General features: G+C 38.8%; 1 protein-coding gene across 1 annotated transcript; it reads right to left on the bottom strand.

Annotated features, from left to right (window-relative positions):
* Nucleotides 1-4712: 4712 nt before the first annotated feature.
* On the bottom strand, nt 4713-11432 carry LOC100369695 (thiopurine S-methyltransferase-like). The gene is made up of 7 exons (XM_085493416.1): nt 11301-11432; nt 7896-8150; nt 7415-7507; nt 7119-7248; nt 5713-5840; nt 5437-5567; nt 4713-5314 (listed from the first exon to the last, which is right to left on the bottom strand). The coding sequence occupies exons 2-7, from the start codon at nt 8126-8128 to the stop codon at nt 5166-5168; spliced, it is 864 nt and encodes a 287-aa protein (XP_085349542.1). The 5' UTR covers nt 8129-8150; nt 11301-11432; the 3' UTR covers nt 4713-5165.
* Between the last annotated feature and the right edge of the window lie 1056 nt (nt 11433-12488).

Here is a 12488-nt window from a genome sequence, read left to right as displayed (position 1 = left end):
GCTCCATAAGGGCAATATAAGTTACTTCAGCCCTCCGGGCATATATACTTCCCATACTTGGCTCCACCTGCCCCTAATGAGCAGCCCTCTGAAAGCACCAATGCGTCGACGTACATGCAGATACTATCGCATTTTAAACGCCCCAGTGATACGAAAAAACACCAATTTATCTGGTATCATTAAGATAATAGGCGGTCCTTTAAAAGTACACGTGCGTGCAACAAGTTTTGAAAGAAAGCCGACGATAGAATAGAACAAAAAGGAATTCTGCAATTATGAAATTGTGGAGAAGTTTACTTAGAGAACATAATGGAATTTTAATTGCAGTCGCCAAGCTTTGTAATAAGCCAGACACAAAAGACAACTGCGTAACATACCACAATAAGTGGGTTTTGGATGAATGCGTTCCGAAACCCGCAAACCTTCGAGGATACTAAATTAATTGGGTATTTTAATGTTGCGTTTGAATTTAATTTTGTCAGATCAATAACGACATTAGCGGAGTAATTAGAAACTTATTCACCCGTGCCAGTATTTACTGACGTTGTGGTCACGTAGCTAAACCGTGCCTGTTGAACAATAGAGTCTCGATACTTTTGTCCATTGCGCTGTATATCGTATCGATCGACAATATCCTGGTGGCTGTGACACCGGTTTCATGGTTGGCAGTTCCTTGGCACGAATTTCAACAACTCACAGGGGCGTGGTGAAACCAGGGCCTGAATCCTAAGTTCTCGATTACTAGGGATCCCCACTCCCCGGGATGGGATTGTGAAACCAGGATTCCATATATTCCCTGGTACTCCATTGCCAGAGACTGTTATTCCCCTGGGTGTGATGAAGTCTCATATCCCGGACTCTCTATTACCAGAGAATCACACTCACAAAGTTAGGGTGGAGCCAGTGTCACAACCCTAGGTTCCAGTCCCAAACAGATAAAACACACAGCACGCGCTGAAATGACCTCAACCACGACGGCAAACTTTATTAAATTGACAATATACAGTTTCATTTAACCTCTTGTCACGATTCCAACCCAAAAAAATGGTGCTGCTCATTTTTTGTTTGTTTATTGAATGGGTCATGTGCTACTTGTCATGTGCTTGATGTTGGTCCATAACGCCCAGCGCCCACGTGCATACGAAAATTTGAAAGTAGCAATTTTCTCAGAACTGAAAAAAATATCATGTGACTATCTACGCGTAAGAAAAACACGTTTTTTTTTATTTCTCGATTGTTGGGAGAAATCATCCTGAATCATCCAACTTTGTTTAGAGGCCGGTGTTCGCCTTACACCACGCGTTCAAACCTCGTGTAAAAAACAAACAAACAAACGCGTTGTTTACGTCATATGAATATGGAACCCATAGCGAACGTGAAATTTCAATCGAGTCATGAGTTTAAAACTCACTCAAATATTTTTTTTAATTGTCATTGTAATATAAGTCACGTGTGACATTTCTTGATGTGCTGAAATACAGTCACCATGGGAATCAGTGAAAACAAAGACACATTGAAAACACCGTAAGTCTCAGGAAGAACTCAGAATTCTCGTATGGTCAACCAATGGTCTTTTCATTGCGTCAGTTAATAGCTTAATCTGTGAAAATGATCACTTCCGGTCGAAACACATTGACATTTTGAAACCTATGATTTTTCCGCCATAATGTTGAGACAGTATTAAGCATATTTTTATTCATTTTTTTGATAATTTTCTACCAAATAAACACAATTATCACTACCTGTATAAATATTTGTGAAAAATCACGGTGACGGGTAAAAATTCACCGTAAAGTTTCACAAATATGTTCTTACATATTTGGGCCACAAGAATCCGAATACTGTAAATGTATTAATTATTCACTGGGTTTTAATTTCACTATTTTAACTGATAATTAAAAACCGCTAAATTAAATCTCCATAAAATAACAATAAAACTCATTGTCTTAATTCGCAAAATTAAGACACCGTGAATATGCTCAAAACATAAAAATAGTGAAAATAAATGATTTTACAGTATGTGTTGACATTGTGTTACAGTGAAATATTACTTTGTTTTGTTGCTACGTCTTTAAACACAATTTTTCTCGAATCCAATTTTGAACGATTGGGTGGTTTTTGCGTCCCAGTAACACAGGGACTAAAACTGAATACATGTAACCGGGGATGAGCACGTTTCATTGGAGGTATGTTTTAACGCAATATACAGAAGTGAATGCGATGTTTCACCCGCGCATTCCGTAAAAGCCAATAAATCAGACATCAAATATGTGGACACGTTCGACATAAATATGGTTATGAAATCGATTTCGTGGATCGGTATGTCCTTGGATGTTTTTGATGAAAATTAAACGAAGGGCAGATTATCAAGTTTGTTTGAATAACAAAATATTGGATTATTCATCTCATTGACAATAAAAAATGTCACTTCATATATTAGTAATATATTTTGTTATTGTCAGTGTTGTTCAGGTGACACGGAGCATAGAGGTATATACCTCCATGCACGGAGGAACATTTTTGACGAGTTGTTTCAACTAGTACCGAGTTAAGATATTGTGTAACGGTTGCATAGTCGCAATATTGTCGCAAAGAATTGGTAAAAACAAATAGCCATTAAAGTAACACAATTTGCCGCGGGCGTGAAATGAACACTTCAATTTGACTAATTAGAAAAAGAAAACGCAATAAGCGGAGACTGACAATAAGCCGGTTGCCTGGAAACGCATCGCAAACATATCAAGGCATCACATCATATGTTGGCAGATTACATCCAAGTTGGTGAATTTAAATAATTTAAATAAAAGCATTGACGAAAAGTGACATGTTTTTCGGGAATATAATTAATAAGAACTGCGATGTTTCGCAAATAGCTTTGAAGACTTATTCAATTATGCAAATTAGGCCGACAATTAAGTAAATTGAAGATTATCAAACTTATAAGGTTTCTGTTGTGCAGTTGATATACTTAGGAATGTAGTTACAATAATGTGTCAGTGAGTTGTGGCCTCTGTGCGTTGCAGTGGGTGCAAACACAACTCAGTTCACGCTGCTAAAATCGGCTGAGACCGAGATTAACAAGTAAACTAAGACCTTAATGTTACTTAACGGTTGTCTCAAATCGACGTTAAGCCGCCTTGTCACACTCATCTTCAATTGGTCTTTATCCCATACACATCATTGTCATGTTGTCGCCTGTGTAAAATTAGTCACGATCGATCACCGAATTTAGCGGAAATTCCGGTTTGTTCATTAACATCAATAGGTGGCAGGCAGAGAAGGTAGTTTCGATAATATCGTTGCGCCCTTTCTTGCAACTTGAATGAATAAAATATGCCGAGCTTCACCGTTCAGATACTATGAAACATTCAGATTTGGGGATTTCCCACCAAAATCAACATGAAGGCAGACGACATTTTACAAGCTAGATTCCGTCACGGATGAAGGGATGTAAACACACACGCTGAGAATCCGTAAGCTATTTCTGACATGTATTTTATTACTCAAAACGTGAAAAATTCAGAAAACTGTTAAATTCGTAATGTCGGTTACAGTTACCGGCTTTTGTTTTCCCGCGGCTACACATTCGATCCAGTGTAAAACTATCAGATTATAATACGCGTATCTATGGTAACGATTACATTGGCTGATTTCCTGCTACAAATACAAAGAAACAGCTGGTGTCGTGAAAAACAATATAAAACATACTTTGAATGAACAAAAATATCTTTAACATAATCGTTATGAACTGGCGTAATAGTATAATATAAGCTTTGTGCAAGGCATCCATTCCGGTCCAAATAAGGACAAACGTCCATTGAGGGAACGGGAGAATATAAAAAGTTGTATGTTACCCACTTGAACAAAAATTGAATATCATTAAAAATAGCCTGACATCTAGAAACATCTCATTAAAATCAGCACTAGAAATAGCTTGGCATATAGTTGCATCTTATTAGCATATCATTAACATTCATAACACAATATCGTTACTAGAAACGGCTTGGATAAATCTTATTAGTACATCATACAAATACTTTGTAATTTTAAGGTCAACTGAACTCAGAAATATAGAAAGTAAAAGTCGTTGACAAATAAACTAAATACAAGTTAAAACAAAGAATGTTTACACCTGTAATTTTCGAATAAAATATTCACCTTGAAAATAAGTTTTATAACAATTAATATGCATAGCGATTGTACCTGCTTGTAAGCTGATAATTGGTATCTGGTGCACGTGATATCTTTTTCGATTACGTCATCAAGTTTGTAGGCTCGTTCGCAACCAATTCATAAAGAGCATGGTCATTGCGGTAAGCCCGGACTACTAAAAAATCGGTATTCAAGTTCAAACATTTACTAATTTATTTATTTGGTAGGCATATTTTGGCGACATAACTAACTGTGAACGAGGATGAACCACAAAGAAGGGTTTGATGAGGTACTCAGAATTAATTCACAAACGACTCTGAAAGGCGGAACTGGGAGATTGGTTATATCCTGGTTGTTTGTACACATATTAGAAAATAATGTTTGAGTTATACTATAAAACAAGTCATTATAAATGTGTTTAAGGTATAGATGCAGATTCGTGGGCACATGGAGTGATTTCTTTTTCTTACCCAGACTGTCTCGACTATTATAGTTTGGCAACTCAGTGAATAGTGGAACTCAAAAAAACGGTTTTAAAATATAGAAAACATGCACAAACATTCTCTCCTTTGAATGCTTAGTAAGATTTAGCAAGGCTGTACAAAAATAATAAAAAATTGATGAGCAAAAAGTGATGACAGAATCGACATAACAACAACGATATGGAAATATGAAATAAACACAATAAAACGTGACGCGGTTGTGTGTTTTGCTGTTCGTAGTGAAATTTGATCGATTTCATAGACCGTACTCAGTCATTTCGCGAAGGTGATTTTCACTGGTTTCGGAGATTTAACCTCTTTCACCCTGACACCAACCACCCTTTCATACACGGACTATCAAACAAATTGTAATTTCAAAAGTTGTAGGGGGTAATCCTCCAGAAGTTGCAGAAGCTAAATATTTGTGCAACTGTCGACTTATATCTCGTGACTTAATAAATCTCAGAACATTCATTTGCTTGCTAGATTGGCCTCAAATTCAGCGACAAATATTTAAAATAATTCCATGATTCAGTGTTCACATTCTTCTTTGTTCGGGACTTCTTCCGTCTTGTGCGTGATGTAATAGTCGTTTTGAATGAAATACGCAACTCCCCATTCCTTTTGCCAACTGGTGAGGGCGTCACGTGTGTTCACTAATTCCACCTGTAAATGTTTCCCTGAAAAATGATCAAGTGAAAGGTTGTTTGAAAACAGCGCCTTCTACGGTTACTATTATTTTTTTTAATTACATGGTTCGATCGTGCGAACTATAGAAGACTGTAAGGTTCAAGATGCTTACCAAGTAGGGTCTGTAGTTCCTCCGGAGGGAATGTGTGTGGTGGGCCAGCGAAGTGCTCGTGGTCAACTTGGAACAAATCTAATAAGCATCGACCATCTTTTTTTAACAATGGAAAAAACACGTCGGCATACCTAAAAACATATGAATATAGTCACGATATTTACTGGGCTGCATGTGTCATTTGTAGTAACCCGTGACGTTCCAAATCTTGTATTATTGCACTTGTGTTATTAAACGAAAAACTATAAAATGGTCAACGGAGGGCGATACACTTACTTTTTCCTGTCTTCTGGGTGAATGGCCGCCAACGAGCCTCGATCCCACACCGCATCAAAAGTACCAATTATTTCTGGGGTAATTAGGAAAAAGTCACAGCAATATATAGTAACATCTAAGTTTTTAGCCTGGTGAGAAAACAAAAGTGAGTGGTGAATATAACATTATTACAGCCATCGTCAAAGGAAGTATATTCATGTTATCTCGCGGTGTTTTCGTTCTTTGGGTGTTGGTGTCACGTGACGTGTTTATCCGACTACGTCATCAAGTCCGCCATTTTGTTCATTCTGTACGTGACTATTCGTGTTATAATCACTAAAATAGTCCCTCAAAATTTTGATTTGAACCAACGCAACATTGATGAACAAATTGCAATCATTTTGTTGGAAAAATATGGGTTTACATGCACACAGTGACACAGTGTGTGGTGCTACGCAGTCTTCTCACGCTATACAATTATCGCCTGCTGCGCTTTTATTCAACGCCTTCAGTTTGTAGGAAAATAAAAGAACACAAATTCTGATAAAAAAAGACGAAATAATAAAGGTAGCACGACCAACAAAAGATCGTTTAAAAGAACAAAATACGGAAACGGAAGTATAGATTTTTGGTATACCGCCCACAGTTCGGAAACTAAATGAACTCTTTGACCAACCAGATCGCCTGGAAAACGAAATGCCCGGATGGATAAACCATTAGGGTATTTTCTGGGTCGCCAAAAAATACCATGATTTGTGACCTTGTTGAATCGGGGCATATTTGCCCAATATCGCCATTAATTAGTTATGATAGAATTTCATTTAATTGGATTTACATTGTTCCTTTTTTTCAATTAGAAAACTTATGTTCAAATGATGTGAGCAGTTTCAGAACACGTGACTTTAAGTAGGTCTGATTTCACGTGCGAATAATTATGTTTCATACATAACCTTTAGAATTCAAACATCCTTGTAATTTCTGATGAACTCACGAATTAATATAAATCCACCCAAGGAAGGTCGCCAGTTCAATAACATTTCTCAGCCTTGGAACAACTTACATGTGACGGACATGTAATTTATTTATACTGCATAACGAGAATGTTGGATCTGAGTCTCAAAATGGCCGCCGAGATCTCATTGAGAGCGAGAAAGCAACGAGACTTGCTTTTGCCTCTCAAATAGTGTTCCATTCTGTCCCCGTTGTAGGATCTAATGCCCCCTGATCTTAGAACTATGCATCTATGTAATCTGAAACAGGGGACGTGATGCCCTATAAGAGTATGGAGCACCACTCGGGTACAAAACCAAGTCTCGTGACTCCCTCGCTCTCAACGAGATCTCGGCGGCCATACGTGAACTCACATTAGAGATATCTCAACCAATAAATATCACCAGTACACCCTCTATTATATTTTAACCCAATACCTTGTAAATGTCGCCAGCAATGTCCTCTATAGGTTCGACTGTGTACTCTAAATCGTGTTCATCAAAAAACTGCTTGACGCCCTCTGCGGAACATTCGTTACCGACCACAACGTGACCTTTGTCGACGAGCCTAGAAGAAGGCGAAACTGTGTTACGTTCGATTTGCCATGATTATGTGAATCTACTCGTTACTAGCGGTGGATCTATCCAAATCCTTGAAAGTTACAAATCTTGCGATGTATTTGCGTACTAGTAACTTGTTCTTGTACGGCTCTAATCTTAAAACTAGTACTTACCATTTCAGATCTAAGCTTTTTCCACAAAGTGGAAGGAAAAAACGCTGCTTTTCTTCTTCTTTCGTCAACCACGAATAATGCTTTTGAAGTATTCTTCAAAAAAAATGAAAAATCGACGATTACAAATAAATATATGTGTGTCAAAGTAGTCTGTCATCATCTCACGTTAATTTAATAATAACGTGACGTCATATGCATGTCTAAAGGTTATACATCCTGACACTATCTCTGGATACAGTTCTCCAATCACAGCGATTTACCACATTAAACAATTTGTGTACTTCAATAATAACTGCGTGTATTTTGTAGAGGATTGATTAACAACCCCCCCCCCCTCTGAGAAAGGGTGATTGACAAACAGGAGTGATGCCAAAGAAATAAATGTGCAACATCAATTGTAACCTTATTTTATGGAAATAACGTCATTTAAGCTAACGGAAATGCGTAAGGCACAGTAGAAGTAATGTATGCAGATGCTTACGGATGTACTTTCTCCAAATGGAATTTAGTCTGTCCTTTCCTCCATCTCTTCCTCCATGTCTCCACAGTCATGTAGTCGTCGTCATGGTCACCAAATTGATTCTTCCTCTTTCGAGTAAGTCCATTGCATTGAACTTTTTTATGTTCACCGTTCAGGCTGTTTCCGTTTGTCAATATTTGAGCATCATTTGGAACTTCCACACGTGTTTTAATCTCTGTCTTTGTCTCTGACATCGTTTGCAGACGTTAGATGGCGCTATAAAATAAAGACGCTTAAATTAGGAAAATGTGAATAAAAACGAAAGCAGCGTTGTGTGTATCAAAGGAGAGGGTCCTGTAAAACATTGAGAACGTTTTAAAGAAGTTTTGGCCGAAAAGTTGCTAATTTAGGGGCCGAAAAGGGCAAAAAACTCATTTTGATGGTACATCACGTATACATGTTCCATGTGCTCCCCCCCCCCTCCCAGGCGTTTGTGATACGTGTGATGCTAGACCCTACGTATAGAGCGATAGAACTTAGAAGTAAGTATAACTTAGTAGGAATTCTGCTTTCTGGGGTTCAAGCGATACGATGTTACGCCTAGGGTTCAGCAATAGAAACGAGCACACACCTTAAGTGTTTAGCGTCCGGCACGCTACTAAATTATAGGATCCAATCACGTGGTACAGTGACCAGGTATTTCTATTTGCCTTCCTTTGTTCCCAACCGAGTGAACTCTGAACAGCTTATTGGAATTTCGTGAATCATTTTCAGACCGATTAACTTAACTAGTTTGAAGTTCACTGAGTAAACGGATTTGACGCAAGTAAGTCGTGTTGTCCTGGTTACGTTGAGCAGTACACTGGAGCAATTGTCCGTCAGTTAGATTCTTATTAATTTACATGCCATTGCATACGCGACGTTAAAATTGTTGAGAACGCCTGAAATGAGTTACCAAGGAAGATGTAATAATGGTCACGCGTTGATCAGTTTTATTTAAGACTGGTATGAGGTGCGTTTACATTCAATTTCTTGAATTAAAGGTACTGGGAAACCTACTTGTCGTGTTGCGCATGTTCTGTGCGCATTGAAAAGAAAACTGCGTCGTGTACTTGTCCCATCTTCGGTCTTTCACGCCTAAAGCAACACTGTCTAAAGTAGTGTGCCTGATTGACCTCAAGCTGACCCCAATAACTAAGACACTGGTGCCACGCGGGATTAATACATCGCTGATGCTTTGATCTGATTGGCTGGTCATTCCGGACTCTTTCTTGAGTATGGGGCGATTTTTTTTTTATCTACTCGTTATACAAAAGCTCTCAATTCGTGCAAGTTAACCCTGTTTAGCAACTGTAACGGTCGAGTCTTTATTGTCTGAACCATTTCTTAAGGTCCATGTTCACTGCAATGAATTACGGAAAGCACGTGCACCTACCCTGGGGCATTCTCCATGTGACCCGCTACAACTGAGGGTATATTTTATAAGTGGCCCAATCGGAACGATTTTCTTCATGCTTTTCAGCCCAAAATTGTGTTGTCAATTTCCTTTTGTATAGTGGCCGGAATGTGAACCACAGTCCACTGTGTCTGAACAAATGTCGGGATTTTTAGTAAATAGTGTTATGTAAAGGGTAGTCTCAACAATCTGGTCACCGATATTTTACTCCAGGATTCAGTAATAGTTCATAGGACATTCAAAGGACGGGAAATACACTAATTTTTTAGGGTAGCTAAATAGTGCTGAAGATGGGTAAAATTTATCGGTTTGGGCTGAAGGTTATCAGTAATATTCGGTTATAAGCACGTTTACCTTTCACTGGTTTTATCATGGCGTGTTCGATTTGACGTATCCCATCGCTATCGTACGAACTTGGGGGTGTCATTCAAGTTCAGGTTTTTCTTTTTTCAATGACTCCAACTTATATTCGATAGAGTATATACTTATTACGTGGTATAACAATAAACTTCGACCACTTGAAATATATTTAGAAGGAAAAGAGAGAAATTTGACTGATGAGACTTTTATTTATATGATATTTCTGCCAGGGGCTCACCCAGAGCCGTAAAACCAACCAAATCAGAACTTCAAGGCCAACACATGCAATTAGGGCAAATACAATAAATGACGTCGCATAGCAACTGTTTGTCCTTGAATGTTCACCTAGATACAAGCAGCCATATTTGAATTGTTCGTTTCTTTATTTCTTAGGGTATTTTAAAAAGACGTTGGCATAAATACGAAGTGTGTTAACTTGATCTCCCAGGAGAACAACTCATGAAAGTGTCTATCTAGGCCCGGGATTCAGGTCAGCGTATCAGTTTACTGTTGCCAACCCTTTTTGAAGAGAAACGCTCCAAAGAGAGTTTTTGAATGGGGAATGTTGTCTCACTTTCAAGTTAGAAAACAAAATTGAAACTAACTGGAACATACTTCAATCACGGACCTATATTAAATTAAAATTATCACTCCCGCGAATATTAACCCGATTATAACGCTTCTGGGCCGGGCCGGGACTGGGTGAAATGCCCCCGCTCTTGGTTGTGACTGTCAGTTTAGGCATTTCAGACATGTCATCTATGACCTACGGGTCAGACACTATACAAACTCCAGTAACAGAGCGTCTGGCTTTGCCGAACAGAACAACGATGGTTTGACGTGGGTCAGTATTGAACTCACAATGAGTAACTCGTGTTGAATGACGATCTACTTTGCAAATCGCTGAGTCGGTCACTCGGTCAGTCACAGTACAACGTTCAGCCAGTACTACGTCGAAGGTTGAATAAAAAAATAGGTTACAATTTGTCATTTTAAAAACGAGCATGTTTATATCTGCACTATATTCAATTAATTGTGTTATTATTATCGGAATGTTATCATATAAAATGAAATAATTCAAAAGAATGGTCACATATATTACATGTTTCGTCACGTGACATCCGCGGCGTGCGTTACGCATCATGGAAAACGCGATTTATCGCAATGTTCACGGCTTGCCGCCAACCGAATTCTTCCGACGGATGGCCGACTTACCGTCTGCATGCTGAGATTTGGCGGGAAAAGTGGGACAAATTAGAATAAAAGGAGACTATTAAAACGTCGTATATCAAGTCCCATTCGGCGTCACCTGGTGGCCTGCTTAGCGTTTAAAGTACGCCGGGTTTCTTTACAATATTCGCGACAATATCTCGTGAAAAGCCGATATTACCGAAAACACCGACGTAAATCGCCACATCGCATCAAACCCCGGAACATTGACTTACGGCGCAAAGGCGAGTCCGTCCATGCGTTATTGGGCACCAGTTTTAATAACGCCGCTGAGAGGAAAATTTGCCAGTTGCCTCGTAAATTGGATAATAAACTTTGTATTCCACTTCGACACTGCTCGTGGCTTGAAACGCTTCGGAGAAAATTCCATAATGACTTACCTTGCGATATAGTCTTTATGTTTACAGGTATGAAGCCTCGAAGTTTGCTTCTAATATAGTATCCACTGCTCTCACACTCAAAAATCAGTTCGGTTAGAGCAGCTGATCAATCCCTTGGTGCTGCTTGTGAATGACAACCGCGCTGAAAGCTGTAATTCTTTTAAACACTTTGCTGTCATGAATAATTCATGACCTTTTTGTCTTCTCGTCCATGTAAGTGTCGTGGGGTGTCCTATTAAATAAAATGGGGAGGATGGATAACAGGGTGACAGGTCCGACCCGTACTACGTGATGCTGGGCCAGAACTGTCCCTGGCGACGTGGGCGGTGTTGTCGCTGTTTGAAACGAGCTGACCCTTTTCTGTAAACAGGATGGGACGAGAATTAATTGTAAGGGCGGTTTTTTGTTTTGATTGACAAAGTAGGAAAGCACTTTGTTTGCCTTTCAAGTCGATCAAAAGCCAGCCTTGAAGAAAAAACGCAAACCATGCGCGTGGAGGAACACACCGGTAGATTCGTTGAACTCACTGACATTTTAGAATGAATCCGAAGTATTAAATGATTTATACATCTTATGTTTACGTGTTCATTCTCGGGATGATTTAACACGTCTTCTCCTCGATTATAACCACCTTCATGTCAGAGGTCAATTTGTTCATATAATTGATTGAGTGTACAATTGATTACGTAACAGTGGGAGAACGGATCGATTGATTCATCCTTGATAGTTCCGCTCGTTATTATCAACACTGGGTTTGAATGCAATTTTTTAGATCAATAAAAAGTACAGTTTGAAAGGATGGCTATAAATCCCAGTCTTTGTCCATGTAATCGAGAGAGTGTCCTTACATACATGCGTATGGTTTGAAAAGTACCACAAGCTAGGTACCGGGCTGTCGATCATCGACTGGCCGTCTGGCGGACATTTTGCCTCGCCGGCCCTGACAGCATTTTTGAAGAAAATAACTGATTTTTTTAGATTTTATGTGCATATGGTTATGACGTGATGAAGACTATACATATTATTAGAACATATTTTCTTGCTTATTAAGCAGCCATAATGATGAAATGGAGAGACGTTTATTTAAATCATCAATTTACCCCATAACACCGACGAACGTACCTAGTGACAACCTCAGGATTTAGATAATTTTGAACAATTCTGACAGACCTTGACTTACAACTTGAC

This window comes from Saccoglossus kowalevskii, chromosome 18 (genome assembly GCF_978046115.1).
Source record: "Saccoglossus kowalevskii chromosome 18, keSacKowa6.1, whole genome shotgun sequence".
NCBI classification, from domain to species: domain Eukaryota; kingdom Metazoa; phylum Hemichordata; class Enteropneusta; family Harrimaniidae; genus Saccoglossus; species Saccoglossus kowalevskii.
This window is presented reverse-complemented; position numbering and strand designations above follow the sequence as displayed.

Excerpts from the sequence above, each read along its gene's own strand:
- LOC100369695 (XM_085493416.1), bottom strand. The coding sequence starts at position 8,128 with ATGTCAGAGACAAAGACAGAGATTAAAACACGTGTGGAAGTTCCAAAT. Across the intron at positions 5,568-5,712 it reads CACCCAGAAGACAGGAAAAA|GTATGCCGACGTGTTTTTTC; the intron begins GTAAGTGTATCG and ends ATATGTTTTTAG. Across the intron at positions 5,315-5,436 it reads GGAACTACAGACCCTACTTG|GGAAACATTTACAGGTGGAA; the intron begins GTAAGCATCTTG and ends ATCATTTTTCAG.